This window comes from Apteryx rowi, unplaced genomic scaffold (genome assembly GCF_003343035.1).
Source record: "Apteryx rowi isolate R43461 unplaced genomic scaffold, aptRow1 scaffold_70, whole genome shotgun sequence".
Taxonomy (NCBI): domain Eukaryota; kingdom Metazoa; phylum Chordata; class Aves; order Apterygiformes; family Apterygidae; genus Apteryx; species Apteryx rowi.
In genome coordinates this window covers 1,616,719-1,635,034 of record NW_020450983.1, presented here as the reverse complement: position 1 = coordinate 1,635,034, position 18,316 = coordinate 1,616,719, and the positions used below count along the sequence as shown (strand labels likewise).

Here is an 18,316-nt window from a genome sequence, read left to right as displayed (position 1 = left end):
TATGCCTCTTCATATTAAAAAAAGCTTTACATCCAAATTGACTTACTTCCTCCTTAAGACTGCCAAGAATTTCTTGAGAATATATGTGCGTATATATATATATTTTTTTACTGTTTTTTTTGTCTGTTTGTTTTTCCATTTCTAGATTATTCATTATCATGGTGTAGTGAAGTCCATGTTAGGCCTTGGTCAGTTATCTACTGTAATTACTCAGGTCAATGGAGTACTTGCCAACAGGTACTGTAGGCTTTTAATATAATGCTGGAGTAATATGAAGGTCCTGTATTATAGCTGTGTATCAGTAGTCATTTCTGTGCATTATCAAGCATATGAGGCTTATCAAGTGTATCTGACTAGCAGTGTGAAGCTCGAGAACTTTTGAAGTGCTCTGTCTGTAAATTACCTGTTTCAGGACATCCAGAAATTTGCTCATCTGCACTGCATTCAGTGTAGTTAATATGCTTTAATTTTTTAAACAGTAGAATCCTTCATCACTGCCTTACAAGTCACTTGTTCCAAAGCTATTCTATAGCCTAACAGGAAAAATGGATTGAAAGACAGTGATTTTTAAAATGCATCATAGAGGTTAAAAACACGAGTTGGGATTTGAATTAGTGGGATGGTGATATACAGTTGTTATTAATATATACCATTTCTTTTTATTTAATTTTATTCAAAGCAAGCTTACCTTTTTTCAAGTAAAAGAGAATTTTATATAAAGAATATTTGTTAAGATTATGTAAAACTACCTGTGGGAAAAAAAAATTGAGTTCAGCACAACCATTTTTATTGCTTTTATTTTCTTCTAATAGGTCTGAATGGATTTCTGAGTTGAACACGTACAGAGTGGAGGCAGCCTGGAAATTGTCGCAATGGGATTTACTGGAAAATTATTTGACTTCAGGTAAATTATCTTGATACCAAAATAGGAATATTTTCTTGCATTTCTTAGCAAGTGACCCAGTTCTAGCTTGGTCAATTTTAAACCAAGGGGCAGTTAGTCTTGTATTTTATTGAAAGGGGAAGGGATTCTGACTAAGAGTCTTCTAGATTTTGCAAAATAATTTGATTGTAAACTGTATGGTCTTTGAGTTTGAAATTTCACGCAAGTGTAAGGCCAAATTCATTTTGGGTTTGCTTTTGGGGGGAGGGGAATAGATTATACCATCTTTTAAAATTTCATTTAATCAGTTTGGAGGAATTTATTTTGATGAAGACTTTCCAGTAGTATGTTAGGACAAATTAGCATGCTTAGACTAAGCTGCTAAAGAAACAGCTGTGGGGTTTTTTTTGTTTTTGTTTTGTTTTTTCCTCTCCCAAAGATGTGAAGTCCACTACTTGGAGCGTCAGACTGGGACATTTATTGTTATCGGCCAAGAAGAAAAACGAAGCTGCTTTTTATGAAACACTGAAAATTGTTCGAGCAGAACAGATTGTACCCCTTTCAGCAGCAAGCTTTGAAAGAGGATCCTATCAGCGAGGATACGAACACATTATCAGGTTTCTTATTTCCATATGTCGCTATTTTTTGAATCCACAAAGCGCATAATCAAGTACCTAGCAGTAAGAATTTTTCATTTCCACAATAAATGGTGCTGATGTGTGTTACCTCTTACCTCTTTTGCATACTCTGACAACTGGAAACCTTTGAATGGGGAATTTATCCCCCATGAAAAATACTCACAATAGAACAGTTGTATAGACTTTAAAAAGTTAACAAGTAAGTTTGTGTGAATATCAGGTAATAAAAATCTACAACTGAATTTTGTGCTTAAAGTGGTACGTACAGTCATTAACTTGAGAACATTAATTTTAATCTGCACAGTGGCCTAAAAGCACTTCCTTCTTTTCTCAACAAAGAACAGTAGAAACTGAAAACCCTCACTCCAGATAGTTTTACTTGTTCTTTTTTAATAAATTTGAAGTTGGCTGTAGTAGACTAGCAACTGAGTACTTTTCTAAATAAGAAGGCTCAGTCTGAGTATTGAGAAAGAGGAGTTTCAAAATAGTTCARTTTAGCCATTTATAAATGCTCTTTGCTATTCAGAAGCCTTGACAAAGTCACTGTTTCTCTGTCAGATATGCATGCCACATTTAGACTGCCAAAGAGAACTCAGAAGTATGCAAGTTCTCAACTTCGCAGCCTTACAGTAACAGTTAATAATAATGGTATTTTTAAATAGATAACTTTATTTTAAAGGAAGTGTTTAAATAACAAACAATATATTGCTTCTAAAATAATATTTGCAGAAAGTACCAAACTTTTCAAAGAATAATTGCTTAAAAGTAATGTCTGGAAACTTGATTTCTGAGGATTGACTTCCTCTCCAAGTGATCTGCATTGTCTCTGTGTTCAGCAGCCTGGTAAAGGAACAGTGAGAAAATAATTCATCACTTACAAATTCTTGATTTTATGGGTTTGATTTTGCTGTGTTTTTGCTTTTAAAGGAGGTCCTACTATTTGAAATTACTTACATGGCCAGCTTTTGTCAAAAAAATGGCAAAAGCCACATAAAACTCGTATGTAACTATAACAGCAAGCATTTTCAACATACCTGCCTTTATTTTGCTATCATAGGTTGCATATGCTGTGTGAGTTGGAGCACAGTATTGGACCAGTGTTTCAGCAACCAGATGGTGACCATGGTAGAGATTCCCTGAATTGGTGTGCTCGTATTGAAATGACCCAGAACTCTTATAGAGCAAAAGAACCGATTTTAGCACTGAGAAGGGCTTTGCTTAGTCTCAGTAAAAGGTGAGAACATGACCAGTTCTTGTCAGTCCATGTTGTAGGTAAGTCAGATTCTGGTTTTCCATTTGCATGTTAAAAGAGATAGGATAAAAATCTGTAGAAACTTACATTGTACACAAAAGCAGTCCTCTCCAACATTGCTTACCTTCAAATTGGAAGGTAAAAGTGGTGTCTGTCAGTTTAGAAATGGTAAGGGAGAAACAGGAAAAAGTATTTATTTTTAGGCTTAAATGGAAAAACTGTGAAACACAGAAGTATTACAAATAAATTTAAACAGGTTCTTTGTAATATATAGTTTATTGAGATCTTTTACTTGCATTTCAACACACTGATATTTACTTGAGATTTTAAGGCCGTATTGATAACTGAAGTTTTTCACTTTCTGCAAAAATATCTTTGCAGCCAGGATTACAGTGAACTGGTTGGTCAATGTTGGCTCCAGAGCGCTAGAGTTGCAAGAAAAGCTGGTCATCACCAGACTGCATATAATGCTCTTCTGAATGCTGGGGAGTCTACGCTCTCGGAACTTTATATAGAAAGAGCAAAGTGGCTCTGGTCCAAGGTGAGCAAAATAAAAATTGAATTTTTTTTTTTTTTATGTACAAGAAAGTATCTTTTAGTTTTCTTCAAGAATCAAAAAACACTTATAGTCAATATATGTAAAATGAGAAATGTCAGCTGGGACCTCAGTCATACCTTCTGGTTGCAGTTGAGCCACAAGAAGTTTTTACCTCCAACTGCTAGTCAGCCCTTTTTTGTATCCATTGACTCTTCTGACAGCTGTGTATAAAATAGATGGATTATCTGCTTCTGTCAGAGCAGCCCAGGCTAATTTAAACAGTATGAATAGTAGACTTTTCTTTTACTTGTATTCTTTTAACTAATTTGAGTTAGGCAGCAAACATGGGAGCAATTGCTGAGTGAGATCTAAAGGGACAGTGATGCTGAGAGAAAAGAGGAATATAAGAAGCACCTGAAGTAATATCCAGTCACCACAATCAGAATGGTCTAGAACACACCTGTGAAATTTGCTTTACCTTAGTAACAATTGTAAGTGTTTTACATCTCTTTTATTTAAAGTAAATGAAATGTTTTCCTCTTTCTCTTAGGGTGAGGTTCACCAAGCACTCATTGTTCTGCAGAAGGGGGTTGAGTTGTGTTTCCCTGAGAATAAAGCACCTTGTGATACCAAAAATCAACTCATCCATGGTCGGGCTATGCTGCTAGTGGGCAGATTTATGGAAGAAACTGCTAATTTTGAAAGCAATGCAGTTATGAAAAAGTATAAGGTAATTTAATATGCTAGTGTTAACAGGACAGCGGTTTTTAATAATGTAACAAAATATCTGTTATTATGTAAACTATGACAACTTCCAATAGTGTCAGCTGAGTATCACTGGTATTAAATGATGTATCAATGTGTAGGAAGTAAGTGGTTCTTGTTTTAAAAATAAAACCATCTGAATTAGCTTTAGTGTAATATGTCAATACATGAAAGTCTATAGTTCCAAATAGTGGAAGCTAAATATACCTGATATACCTGTATATACACCCTGTTAAGGTTAAAAAAAAAAAAAAAAAATCCAAAGGTGTATGGATTTTTTTCTTACGAATATACAGATAGAATTTCCCACTAAAATGTGGGTTACTCTGAAAAGACAATGTGATTACCTTGATGCATTGCTCTGCTCTCACTTTAATGTTACTCCTCTCTCTGGAAGTGATTTACAACTCTGCTTTAAATTTATTTCCAGCTTCCAAAGAATTAGGAAAGAGGCCACTGCTACATTTTCTTTAACAATACAGTGCTGCATTGCTTCATGTTGTTATGCCAGTGGTAATACCGTCTTGGAATGTTTTAGTATTGCCTGCTAAACCAGTAGTATATATAGATCTTTATGCTTCCTGAAAAGCAGTACGTCTTCTCTCCAAGTTTTGGCATTTGGTAGTGTTAATACTTACTGCTATCTTACTAATTAGCATACTGCTTTAACAGTCATTTAGAGAAAAGTCTAATGAATATATCAAATCAAATGAACATTGGAATAACGGAAAACAATGGAATCTCAGTGGATTACATAAAAATACTGTAATGTTTAGCAATCTCTAATGTCTAAATGTTGGCATTGGAAACAAGCTGACATTATTAGAGAATGGATATGTCACTTTTTATTTATTTTCTAATATATATTACACAACTCCTGGGGATTTTTCCTTGGTATAATGCTTCTAGAATGAAAATAGAAACATAAGAAATATCCTAATGTTTCACTTTTTCCAAAAAATTAAAAGAAACACAGTATTTTGTTTCAAGATCAGGAACTTGATTATAATATTTTTAATGAAACTATAATCTTTCCCAGTTGGGGAATCCTATATCATCCCGTCTTAAATTATCTTCCTGTCTCCAAATCCAAAAGCCATTTTAAGAACAGACCTTTAGTTTGTAAGGTATCTCTGGGCAAAGTTACACTTTTAGGGTTAAAATTGCACTTTTCTGTACTTTGCACAAAGGTAACTAATAAAAGATTCTTGTTTCATTYGAGTCACCTGTTTAGTTTTAAATCTTACCCCACCCATGACCTGTCCTCTCAAAAAGTATTTCTTTCATTTTTTGTTGCAGGATGTTACGATTTTTTTGCCCGAATGGGAAGATGGACATTTCTATCTTGCTAAATACTATGATAAATTAATGCCTATGGTAACTGACAATAAGATGGAAAAGCAAGGAGATCTGATTAGATACATAGTTCATCATTTTGGCAGGTTAGACCCTACAGCATCTTTGTATAGTTTCTGCAGAAAGATTATTCTGTTAGTACTGAAAAAACATTTTATAAAAATACATTGTCTTTCAACAGTAGAGTTTGGGCTGACTCAAATTTTTATGCAATATTGTAAAACAAAAAAACACTGAATGCATCATTTAATACCCAACAGAGTTTGCTTCTGCCTTCTTAATAGGCAATTCTCTCTCATSTAAGACTGGACTGATACTTACTAAGTTAATTATTTCATCTGCAGCTTTGATTAATACAGACCGAACCTTTGTATGTTAGTAAGCTTTTAATTGTTGCAGATGCATTAAAATGCCGAATATAGATTTCTAAAGTGCAGCATAGAATGTGAAACAATTAAGCATGTACAATTTGTAAGACTTTTAATATATTGTATTAACATACTGTGATTTAAATACATAATAACAGGTCTCTGCAGTATGGAAACCAATTCATCTATCAGTCAATGCCAAGAATGCTATCTCTGTGGCTGGATTTTGGAGCAAAAGCATATGAATGTGATAAAGGTAGAACATTTCCACTCCACAAAAGAACATTGGGAATCATTTTGTAGGGAAATATTATGGACTGTTGTTGGTTTTGTTTTGCTTTATGACTTTAGAGGAGTCCTAGATATCTGTAACATTAACTAGAATTATTTGCTCCCAAGAAAACATAATTAAAATCTTTGGTGATACCCCAAGCTATAGTAGCAGCTATCCTGTACATTATTTACTTGGGTATTTATCCTATTTTACTGCATTATCAATATGGAATATTTTTAACAAACAAGCTAGCTATTTTAGTCCAGAGAGGAGCTGGCTTTTTTTTCTTTTTGTTTGTTTGTTTTTTGTTTTCTTTTTAAACCTGGGAGACAGATGTCAATCCCACCCATCTGGTCTGTGGCCCCATTCTCCTTCTGCAGGTTTAAGTGGCYGTGAAACCTTGGGGTGATGGAGGAGACTGTTTGTGCTGTGGCATCAATGAAAATCAAGTGCTCAAAAATAAGCCAAACAGAATCATCTTATGGAGTAAATTCAGTGCACAGGTCACAAGTTGGTTTCCTCCAGCTCCTGCCCCATCCAGATTTTTTTTTTTTTAAGTAGGCATAAATAGAATTGAAAAACCTGAGAACTGGAGAAACAGCTTTTACATTGAAAAACTATTTGGCAGTAGGAACCCCACCAAAAACCAACCCTGCCAACTCTGTTATTTGCTGGTGGAATTTCCAGATTTTGCATTGTTTTTCCCCTTATATTTGGTTACAGCACATTGCCACAAGCAGTACATGTTACTTTTTCCAGGCCCAGTTCTTCCTTCTGTTGTTTAAGACTTTTTTTTCTCTATGCAAATCTGTTTACAAGTATTCAAAGATGAATGTAATAATAGTTCTTATAGCCTTATTTAAATATTTCGTATCCTTTTGGGGTGTGGTTTTTTAGGGGGCGAGGAGGGCTTTTTTCATATATTGTGTTGTCTGTGCTTGTTTATTTCATTCCTAGCCATGCCTCCCGTTATTCTGGTTGGTTAATAACTCAAATAACTGCAATAATTATTTATAAGTAATCGAGTTACTGAATGACATATAAAAAGAACTTTACATTAGGAAAGTCTTTCCTTTTTTCCCTTTTGAAGTTTTTTTTTTTTTTTTTTTCCTTTTGGTCTGTGAAAAGTTGACAACAAAATATGTTTCTGTAGGCTTGATTTAAATGATTCATAGAAACATAATCTTGTTTTGTGTTTTTCAGCAAGTCGTTCAGAACGCGTTCAAATGAAAAATGATTTAGCTAAAATAAATAAGGTGATTACAGAGCACACCAATCACCTGGCACCTTATCAGTTTCTGACAGCTTTTTCTCAGTTAATCTCCCGAATCTGTCATTCTCACGATGAAGTCTTCGCTGTTCTGATGGTGATCGTTGCTAAAGTGTTTCTTGCCTATCCACAGCAAGCAATGTGGATGATGACTGCTGTGTCCAAGGTACCTTGATAAGGACGACTACACTTTCATTAAGTTTGTAAAACTGTTTTTATCAGAGAGAAATGTAACTATAACCTTTTTTATTGAAGACTATAAGAAAGAGAGTCTTTTAGTTGCTGTGGCAGTGTTGTGGAACAGGATATGTTGCTGTCACTGCAAAAGCTTTTATTGTAGGTCAGTCTAAAGTTCAGATATTATAGTTTAAACTCTCCAGACTAGTATGCTAACCTAGATGCATCCTGATTTGTGTGATATGTTGGGAAGGAAATCTGAATAACAGAGAGCTATTGACAGTTTTTTGTTGTTTTTAAATTGTCACAGTACTTCCAATCTTATAATCAAATATTTAATCCTCTGCCTTGATTAAAATGAACTAGATTTATTGCTTATTCCTAAAACCTATCTGATTGTAAGTTTGTTTCAAAGTGAATTGGAAAGCATAGTACAGTCATTTCTTTGGAGCTGGTATATTCTTGAACGTTAACTGTTAGTTGTGGGATTCCTGAAAGTGGTTTAAGACTAGAATAATACCCTTTCCCTCCCTCTACCCCTCCCTCCAAAATACCACTTTGAGACTGGTAAGTTCAGGTGTCAAATTTGAATAGGAGACTTCTTGTTGCAGGTATTAAATATTACAAACAAGAAGTAAAGAAAAGAATATATTAATGACTATGTCTTTAGGAATCTTTAAGTAATTTGACTTTTTTTTAGTAAATTTTAACTTTGCTTTCTTTTCAGTCCTCTTACCCTATGCGTGTCAATAGATGTAAGGAAATTCTAAACAAAGCTATCCACATGAAGGAATCTTTAGGAAAATTTATTGGAGATGCAACACGCCTTACGGATAAGCTATTAGAACTATGCAACAAACCGGTATTTCTAGAAATAAATGAATTAATGCATGTCATGGGATTATTTTAAAATGTGGTACAAAAGCTGATAGCTGATAGCTGGCGTTAGCCTGTTCGTTACGTTAGCAGAGTTTCTCTTGAACTGAAAGTACCTTGTAAAACATTTTTATTTTGGAAGTATTTCTTAACAAAAAATTTCAAAACGCAGAACATAATTCTAAATAAGCATGATATAAATATTTACGTACAAATGATGCATTTTATAGTGCCTGGCTTTTACATTACTTAAAATTAGATGTTTTTTTCTTTCATGTTTGAATCTTGCCCAGTAGCTTTTACAGAGTTTTAATATAAAAAATAGGCTAGTTGTGGTGTTGTCATGAACAAATGAACTTGATGATAGAGCTAAAATTTAGTAAATCCTTTAATTTATATTACATTCAGAGTGAAAACTAGATGAGCAATAAATAATATGTTTTGTTTGAACCATGCCCATTTAATTTGAAATTTAATTTGCCTTTTTTTCTGATTACCAAAAGTAATTAGTAAATGTAAAATAGTAAGAATGTTTTAAGTATTTATTTTTAACTTATGAACATTTTTTTAAGGTTGATGGAAACAGCTCAACATTAAGCATGAGCATTCATTTCAAAACACTTAAAAGATTGGTAGAAGAGCACACATTTAGTGAGATTCTCATTCCTTTACAATCTGTGATGATACCAACTCTTCCTTCAATTCCTGGCACACATGCTAACCATGACCCTTTTCCTGGATGCTGGGCCTACATTTCAGGCTTTGATGATACGGTAGGCCTCTACTTAGCTCCTAATTTTAAACTTTATGTCAAATAAGTGTAGCTGCAATTTATTTTCTTAGTTCTCTAGAAATGGAGGGGTGAGGAGGCATAAAAGTTTACTTCATATTTACCTTCATGAAAATGAATGGCTTCTGTCATAACAACATGAGAAGTATATGGCCTCTTAGCATTTAGATCAGCTTTTGGCCTGAGATCAACATGCTGTAAATACCATATGAGCCCCATGAGAGTGCTAACATAATTTGTTACAGTGGTCTATTACAGGTACAGTTTGTTTTGTAGGATTTGACACAGGTGTTAATAAAGACTTTAATTTTCCTTAGGTGGAAATTCTTGCATCACTTCAAAAGCCAAAAAAGATCAGCTTAAAAGGTTCAGATGGGAAATCTTATATTATGATGTGTAAACCAAAAGATGATCTAAGAAAAGACTGCCGGCTCATGGAATTCAACTCTCTTATTAATAAGGTTTGAGTTAGTAAATCAGATACATTGTACTTGTTGACTAGAATAAAATGATGAACTAAATAACAAAAAAGTACTTAGCTCCTAATCTTGAGGAAAAACTTACTGGAGAAGAGAGTAAACTATAGCAAAATATTTTATCCCAGCTGACATCAATAGCAATTGAGAATGCATGACTTCATCGTTGTTTTCAAAAGTCTGTAAGAAGTATAACCTTTTGCCAAAATAATTGCTTATTCTAGAAGAAATATACAGGAAAGGTTAATTACCATAAATGTCAATCCTGCTGTCATATTTCATGTTTCATATTAAGGATTTTTTAATATTCTTAACAAATAATGGGTTCATTCATCTTTTCTTAGTAAAAATGTTGCCATACTTGTTATTTTAGTCATATTTTGCTTTTCAGCAGTACACCAAAGGTTAACTTACCATGTTTTCCATGAGGTCAAAGCAAATGATAATACTTCTGAAACACTAACACAATGCTGATTTCAAATACTGATTTTGAAGGGTTTATTTAGGCCATGTACAAGTTATACAATTTCTTTTATTGAAAAATTTTCTTTTTAAGTGACTTCAGAGGAGAGGTGAACATTTTGCTTGCATTTGTCCTATTGCTGACACTGAAACTCAGAATTTTAGATCCTATATTGTGTGATGGGAAAATAAATGCGGATAAAATGGTTTGTGTTACTGGTATATTTTGTTTATATATGTTGTCTGTTAATCACATTTATTTTCTTTTGTGAATAGTGCTTAAGAAAAGATGCAGAGTCACGTAGGCGAGAACTCCATATTCGAACCTATGCAGTTATTCCATTAAACGATGAATGTGGCATAATTGAATGGGTGAACAATACTGCTGGTTTAAGAAATATCCTGATAAAACTTTACAAGGAAAAGGGTAAAGAACTATTTTACATAATATTCCTCTGAGAGAGTTTTATGGGAGGAGAGAGAAAGAAGAGGATGTTAAAATATGGATGGAATTACATTATTATATAAAAAACCCAAAATTTAAAAATTTGGGGCAAAAATGATCTGAATGTATGCAGACATCTGTGAGTGCGGAAGACCAAACATCTGAGCTGAAGATAATGAGTGGCTTTGATTTGTGTAAAACCACTTGCTTGCTTGCCTGACCTGCTGTTTCAGTGATTTTTTTTTATACTACTTTTCTGCCCACCAACACCACCATGTTCTGTGTGTTATTTTCCCTTTGTTTGCTCATTTATTTCAATTTTATGGAAATGTTTATCTTATCTAAAATACACTATTTGGGTCAAAATGTGATAAGTATTACTGCACAGTAATACTATGTATGAGGCTTTGTTTGGCTTTTTGGGGGGTTTTTTTGGTTGTTTTTTGCTTAATTGAGAAGGTCTTTTACAGGTATCTATATGACTGGAAAGGAACTACGTCAGCACATGCTTCCAAAGTCAGCGCCTTTGTCTGAAAAGCTGAAAATGTTCAAAGAAGTCCTTCTGCCCCGTCATCCTCCTCTTTTTCATGAATGGTTTCTTAGAACATTCCCTGATCCTACTTCATGGTGAGTGACTGGGATTGGGCTAGCTCAAGAATATCTATTTCATATATTTCAATAAATGTAAATGATGCTAATGAATAAGGGCATCCCGAGGAGGCGATTTTAGACTTTAATATTAGACTTTTATTCCTACAGGTACAATAGTAGGTCAGCCTACTGTCGTTCCATTGCAGTCATGTCAATGGTAGGTTATATACTTGGTCTAGGAGACCGTCATGGTGAAAACATCCTGTTTGATTCTTTGACTGGTGAATGTGTGCATGTGGATTTCAACTGTCTTTTCAATAAGGTGAGAAATGTCCCTTGCTGAACTTGCCCTTTACTGTGCATGGATGTAAGTTATAAATTTCTGCTGTCGTAATTTTTTTTTTTAGTTTTTTTTTTTTTCATTTTATTTTTAAAGTATCTGTTGTATGTCACTTCATTTCTTATTTATACCCAGCAAACAATCCTGGACATGTAAGGAGTATGCAATTGTTCTATATACTGCATTCATGAAAGCCAGCTTTTTGATTTAATGTTGGATAAGCATTCTTTGGATATACTCATACAGTTCCAAATTTTAGAGCATTTTGGGTTGGCTGTATTTTGTGACTCTCCTCCCTTCACTACCACCTCTCCAAACAAAGTTGTAATTACAATCTTTTTACTCTTACATGCACAATTCTGCTGCTGTGAGGAGTGTTTTTGTGTTTCTAACACTCRGCACAAAAATTCCAGTGATTCTACAAAAATAAACAGCAGAAGTTGTGGCCAGAGTGGGCTTTGGGGTTTTGGTATTTCTGCTGCAAGATGCTTTTGGTGTGGGACTTCTGCCCTTTTTAATTCAGATCAGTGAAGCAGAGATATTGTCAGTATATTATCCTGCTACCTTTTCAGTAAGCCTAAATTGTCCTACATAATCCTTAATTTAAAAAAAAAAAATGTTTTTAATCAAACCTTTATATGGTTTGCGAAAAGAAAAAGTTAGGATTTTGTGTGAGACCACAGAACAATAATATATATATTATTTGTATAGAGAGAGAGATTGAAATTTAGAACCTGTATTACCATTTTAAAAAGGGAAAATAGATGTTATTTGGACATTGGTATCCTTTATTCACAGTAATTTGCCCTAACCAGTTGAGAAGGAGCAGTGATCTGAAACATCTCTTGTCAACTAGGAAACTGCCAGACAATGCTGGGAAAAAAAACAAACAATGCAAATTTACTGTTTGTTTAATTTAATGATGTTTAAAATATAACTTTTTTTTTTTAAATCAATGTAAAGGGAGAAACTTTTGAAGTTCCAGAAATTGTTCCTTTTCGTCTCACTCATAATATGGTTAATGGAATGGGTCCGATGGGAACAGAAGGCCTCTTCCGAAGGGCTTGCGAAGTCACAATGAGGCTGATGCGTGATCAGCGAGAGCCTCTCATGAGGTACCGCAGCAGTTTTTCCTATAAGCTCTGAAAAAACTGTCTGTACTCCAGACATCTGAAACAGTTACTGCTGGTTAATATGCCAGTTCTGGCATATGCCAGTCATGCAGCTCAGTTTGACTATGACATGCAGTTAAATATACATCAATGCTAATATTCACTGCTAATTTTTTAGACTCATCTCAGTGCTTTGTTACCACTACAGATAGATAATGTTTATATATTAAAAATTTGTACATGTTCTTGAAGTATACTTTTTCCATTTAATATATCATTTTCTTAGTTCCTCCTGAATTAAATCCATATTTTTGCCAGACTTTTCAGACCTGAGGAAAAATTCAAATGATTGGTGTTCTACTATTTGGCATAAGTACTAGGCTCCTAGTGTACAATGAGAATAAAAGCTAAGATACAGTCACACATGTCTTTACCAATATCTGACAGAATAGCAAAAACATAGTCCGTGAGCAAATTCTATTGCAACTGTTTGTGTCAGCTGGAAAGACTGCTGTATCTCTTGGATGAGGTTTATTTTCTCCATGTTKCAGCTGACAAAGTGATGGGGTCAGTCTCTCTAATTTCAGGCAAAATCACTTAGGCTAACGTAAATAGCAGATGCAAGTGATTTCAGCTAACGCAACAAATTTGTCAGAAGCAAATTAGAGAGCAGTTTTCTTCTTAAGATTGTAGGAGATGTCACTTCCAATTGATGGATGGTTGGGAAACAAAGTATCTTCAGTAGGTAATCTGAATTCCAGAGAGCACATATAATTCCAAGAACAACTGCCAGAGTTGCTTTGGACTGACAGGTTTCAAGGGAGAAAGCAGAACTACACAGAAAAGTTCAGATTATTCAAATCGTTGCATAAAATGATAAATTAAGTTTTGATGCATGTCTTAGAAGTGGTATTGTATAGCTGATGCCCTTCTCCTATAGCAAAAATGTTGAAGAAACTGCTGACTTTCAGAGATATTATTTATGTCTTAAGAAACAAAAAGGGTGCAAGACTTTCATATATTAAGATAAAAGTTTTATTGGAAGAGCAGTATGAAGACTAGATAATAGCATTATTTTGCTGTTTTATGAATAGTTTGCCTATCTGGTATTTTAGTTGCAAAACTTGCTGAGGAATAATATGAGGTCTGATATAAAATATTAGATAAACTACTTTGGAGTGGGAGTCATGGGCAAGGTTAGTCTTTGTAAAATTAATAGTAGTGAAAYGGAGACAGTTATAACATGAAAAGCAGGTATCTATTTCTGTTAACAGCTTTTTTTCTGTCACCAAAATGTGGGAGTGTTTGTCAACTTAAAGGGCAAACAGTAATATTTTGTTTTTGCAGGGTATCTTGTTTTAAAAATTAAATGTATTTGTCAAAATCAGATACACGAAATATGTATCTTACTCTTTTTCTACACAGTGATTTTTTTTTTTAATATATCTATATATTTAGTGTCTTAAAGACTTTTCTCCATGATCCTCTTGTGGAGTGGAGTAAACCTGTCAAAGGGAATACAAAAGCACTGGTGAACGAAACTGGAGAAGTTGTCAACGAAAAGGTTAGTTGCAAGCAAGCATAGCATAAGGTATTTCAAATATCACAGTGTCTGTTATGGTTGCAATATGGTTACATATTTTCTAATTGAAAGTTTAATTTTCTTGGGTTTTTTAATTTTAAAAATATTCTGTTTTTTTCCTTTTATCTCAGTGTTAATAGTTTTTATCCATAGGATATAATGATACTATTTCTGATTGATAGAAATTGTAATTAATAACGAACAAAGAGTGCCTATTTCTGTTATTAGCATTACTAAATCAAGGACAACGTCAACAACAGCAGTAGGATAGGGAAGGCTCCTGCTTCCTCTCACTCTGACAGTTGTGCAGTCCTCCAGATTTACAGTGATAGTGATATCTGGAGTCCTCCCCATGCACATTTTTGTGCTTTTTGTGAGTGCATGTTTATTACTGAATAAATGCTTGCCTTGTCACATGTGGAGAAATACTTGTTAAAAAAAAGATTTATTTATTTATGGTCTTTTTTTATAGCTTCTCATAAATATTATATTATTCATCTAAAATATAGCCTGTACCAGCTATAGTATTTATTCTCTTTCCCTTTTGCAAAATTTGGGGATTTTTTTTTTTCTTAAAAGGAGTATCTAGTGAAAAGGACTGAATGTGTAATAGCAGATAAAACTTAGGGAGCACTGATAAACAGGGCAACAAAGAAAGAAAATTGTAGTATTGAAGCTATATTGCAACAAAAAGCTTAACTGAGGTCTTTRAGCACAGAAAGTCGCACAGAAAGTCATCTTGTGTTCAAATGATTACTAACGAGGCTATGTCAGCCTTTCATTTAGTTACAGGACCACCCATGTAGTTATATATGTTAACTGTGGGTTTTTTCTGGATAGGTGCCAATGTTACATGCTTAAGCTCTAAATGAAAATCTTTGCGTATAACTCATATGAACTAGCTGCTATAAGTGAGCCTCAGAACTGCTTATTTTGAGTGGCTCAACACGACCTGTTATTAGACTTCATTTTCAGTTGCTCATAATTTTGGCCTAAATTTTCCAGACCAGGTGTCTTGACCAGTATCTGTCCATTTCAGAGAATGATTTTTAAGAGTGTTTGTTGTTTATTTTCAAAGTAATCTGTAGTCATCTGGGTTTTGTATTAAATTGGCATACAGTCTTCAAATATCCTGATGAAGATAACAGGTTTTTCTGTATTTTAAGGTACGGAAGTTCGTGGATAGTAGAAATTTTCATTTTTTTCTTTTTTCTTTGTTTCTAGGCCAAAACTCACGTCCTTGATATAGAACAGCGTCTGCAGGGTGTAATTAAGACTAGAAACAGAATAAAAGGATTACCTTTATCTATTGAGGGGCATGTTCATTACCTTATTCAAGAAGCAAGTGATGACAACTTGCTCTGCCAGATGTATATGGGCTGGGCTCCATATATGTGAAATTCATTTGTTTTGGAGAGAGCATTCACAGTGATGTAGCTATAATATTCTTTAACAAAAAGTGTTAATTACTGTGTTAGAATATAACTTGCCACTTTTGTTGATTTCTGATTTTAAGCAGCAGCACAGTTTTATGACTTATCAGAAGCCTATGTAAACTGTACATTTGCAGGTGTGCAAGGTGTTATGACATGTTTGGTATACATATGGAGAACAGTGCACATGAACTGTTAGACTGTACAATTCTCTGCAAGTTTTTCTTATGTACATAGCAACTCTGAATATGTGAAAAATATTCTCAAAGAATGTTGTATGCTAACTATAAAATACTGTATATTTTTTGTAGAGTTTTTGTAATTCATTTACTTGTAGATTAGGACAGTTGACATTAAAGTTTTATACTGCTCTGATAAAGTGGTGCTTTCAACTTTTTCTAGTCATAGTTCTGAAGGGCTTTCTAAAAATAATCAGTATTTCTTTTTGGCAGTAGAACTCAATTTTTGGTTGCCTGTGACTTTCTTCCAGGTGGTCTCTAATGTCTAAAAGTTTATTTGAGATCTTAAATCTTATTATGAAGAAACTAGTAAAATGTTACCATGTTCTGAAACTGCTTCCTTATCTGTTGCCGGCTGTGAAGCAGAGCTGTGGGTTGGAGGACCCCGGCACTATGGCTTGCTATGGGTGTGCGGATATCGTTATCTTTGCAATTTTAGCAGGTGCTGGCTCCTGGCAGCTCTGGACGCGTCCCCTCGTTCTTCCTGTTAAAAGCACRGCTATAGTGAGCAATTTTTTTCAGAAAAGGCGTTGTGACAGAGACAGGAGTCGGCTAGCAGGGCCCGCACAGGGCCTGCTCCCTGCTTCACAGCAGTGTTTGCCTCCCTCAGCACCCAGATTGTGGAGAAGGGGGAAATGAGCTCCTATGATAAGAGATTATAATTAAATTTTTTATATGCTATTTCTGGAAGTTTTACTGTTCTGAGAGCCAAACAGCACCGTTCCAGTTTTTGATCGCAGCGGTGCTGTGCTACTGCCCTCGTGTCACTCCGCCCTGTGGGGGAAGAATATTCACGTAAGGGCTTTACCGTTGTCATCGAGCTTTTGTTTCTCTGAAGAACTAAGTGGAAGCTTCGTAAAGCGTTGTCACTTTAGAGGTGTGACACAAAGATTTTTCCAAATATGATCCGTCTGTCACGGAGGGGTGGGTTGCGTTGGCTTTCGCCACTCAAGGGAAAAGCGGGCAGTTAATTGCCGTACCCGGTACTGCGGGTAACGAGCTCCACCCGCCACACCGGGGTGGGGGGAGGGGTAGGGAGGCCCCGCCCCGCCGCGTCGCTCTGCCCGCCTCTCTATGGGCGGCGCGGGCGCTCTGCGCGGCGCTCTATGGCAGGCGGGCGGCCCGGCTGTCAGTACGGCGCGCCGGAAGGAAGGCGGAGCGGGGCCCGGAGTTGTTTGGGTCCGGCGGGGCGGGAGCGGCGGCCATGGGGGTGCCCAAGTTCTACCGGTGGATCTCGGAGCGGTACCCCTGCCTCAGCCAGGTGCTGAAGGAGCATCAGGTGAGCCGGGGGCAGCGCGGGGCCGGCAGGCGAGGGCCCCCCGCCTCCGCGCCGGCCCAGGGGGGTCCTGCCCGCCGCGGCGGCGGGGCTGGGCCCGGCTGGAAGCGGCGGAGGCCGGCGGGGCGCTGGGCGCCAACGGGGTAACGGGCGGCGAGACTCCCGAAGACGCCTGGTCCGAGTTAGCCGTTAAAATGCCGAGCTACCGGGGACGCGCTGCCGCGGCTCAGCGGGGCGCGGACGGTAGCGCTGGCCGCCGCGCAGGGAGCGCGCAGCGGAGCTCCGTGAGGGGGAGCCCCGTGAGGGGGAGCCCGGCGCGGCGCCCCGCGGACCTCTCGGTCCTCTTCTCGGGGCCGGGCGCTCCCCAGGTTTGTCTGAAACTTCCTGTGAATCCCTCCTTCCCTTCGCGTTCCCGGGCACTTGTTACGCCCGGGTACGGTCCCGTTTTCATTTCCGCGAGGGAGGCAGAGGTCGGGAGTTTCCGTGTTGCTCGGCTCTGGAAAGGCACCGCTGTCACGGCGGCTGGCACGGTAACGGTGAGGGAGAGTTTTACAGCTCTGCCGCGTTTCCTTGTCGCCTGACGTGTAGGGCAGTTTGTATGAGTAGGAAAAAAAAAAAAAAGAACGATAAAGCTGAGAAAGGTAAGCTGCAAATAGTGCTATTAACGATCAGACAAAAAAAACAGTCTTGCTTTGAGAGCAATCGTGTTTGATACCTGTTAGATGCAAGCTCTTAATTTTTCATTTTTGTTTCCCTTTTGCGTTATGGATGTGGTTTGATAGCCTACGTAATGATATTCTGATATCAGTTAGGTGATAATTAAAGGCATGTTTGAATGTTAATACCTCACTCCTAAGTAGATACCTTTTTAAAAGATTAGATAGCTGTTGTATCAATATATCTCAAGAATCCTTTCCTCAAATGATTCCAACCTGGACTTTTGACCCTTTCTTGTAGTTTCATGAGTCAAAGCAATTTTCAAAGCTTGGCTCTTTGCCTAAGATTTACTGAATTTCACTGCAGTGTCTTATAGAGTCTGATTCAGTAGCCTGGGCTGCTAACTGAAATTGGTGGTAACTTTAAGCTTTTGTTGAAGAACTGTGAACTTTGGCAACTGAGGGGTCAGCACGTGTCTGCTCCAGCCAGTGGAACAGCAGCTGGAGGTAGTACCCA

At 36.5% G+C, this 18,316-nt stretch overlaps 2 protein-coding genes and 1 long non-coding RNA gene across 16 annotated transcripts in view; 2 read left to right on the top strand and 1 right to left on the bottom strand.

Moving 5' to 3' along the window:
* Positions 1 to 16,107, top strand: part of ATR (ATR serine/threonine kinase) — a 43,502-nt gene extending 27,395 nt beyond the window's left edge. The window contains exons 30-47 of the mRNA XM_026087009.1: positions 146 to 237; positions 813 to 904; positions 1,323 to 1,500; positions 2,579 to 2,755; positions 3,155 to 3,314; positions 3,862 to 4,041; positions 5,376 to 5,518; positions 5,959 to 6,056; positions 7,278 to 7,510; positions 8,249 to 8,383; positions 8,970 to 9,170; positions 9,505 to 9,648; positions 10,402 to 10,552; positions 11,041 to 11,197; positions 11,330 to 11,483; positions 12,465 to 12,616; positions 14,072 to 14,177; positions 15,420 to 16,107. Of these exons, the coding sequence (XP_025942794.1) occupies positions 146 to 237; positions 813 to 904; positions 1,323 to 1,500; positions 2,579 to 2,755; positions 3,155 to 3,314; positions 3,862 to 4,041; positions 5,376 to 5,518; positions 5,959 to 6,056; positions 7,278 to 7,510; positions 8,249 to 8,383; positions 8,970 to 9,170; positions 9,505 to 9,648; positions 10,402 to 10,552; positions 11,041 to 11,197; positions 11,330 to 11,483; positions 12,465 to 12,616; positions 14,072 to 14,177; positions 15,420 to 15,593 (2,727 nt within the window). The 3' untranslated portion in view covers positions 15,594 to 16,107. The remainder of the gene's footprint in view (positions 1 to 145; positions 238 to 812; positions 905 to 1,322; positions 1,501 to 2,578; positions 2,756 to 3,154; positions 3,315 to 3,861; positions 4,042 to 5,375; positions 5,519 to 5,958; positions 6,057 to 7,277; positions 7,511 to 8,248; positions 8,384 to 8,969; positions 9,171 to 9,504; positions 9,649 to 10,401; positions 10,553 to 11,040; positions 11,198 to 11,329; positions 11,484 to 12,464; positions 12,617 to 14,071; positions 14,178 to 15,419) is intronic.
* Positions 12,624 to 16,869, bottom strand: LOC112976114. The gene is made up of 3 exons (XR_003256925.1): positions 16,676 to 16,869; positions 16,189 to 16,351; positions 12,624 to 14,118 (listed from the first exon to the last, which is right to left on the bottom strand). It is a non-coding gene; the product is annotated as an uncharacterized LOC112976114 (long non-coding RNA).
* A 127-nt stretch (positions 16,870 to 16,996) lies between these two features.
* XRN1 (5'-3' exoribonuclease 1) overlaps positions 16,997 to 18,316 on the top strand; it is a 44,898-nt gene continuing 43,578 nt past the window's right edge. For 5 of the 14 annotated variants that reach the window (XR_003256933.1, XR_003256932.1, XM_026087073.1 and 2 more), the window contains exon 1: positions 17,006 to 17,146. Coding sequence is in view for 9 of the 14 variants with exons in the window: in XM_026087073.1 (XP_025942858.1) it covers positions 17,072 to 17,146 (75 nt within the window). In the remaining 5 variants the exon portion in view is untranslated. Of the gene's footprint in view, positions 17,147 to 18,316 lie in introns of all 14 variants that reach the window. The other 9 variants (XR_003256935.1, XR_003256934.1, XM_026087074.1 and 6 more) reach the window with 6 other exon arrangements.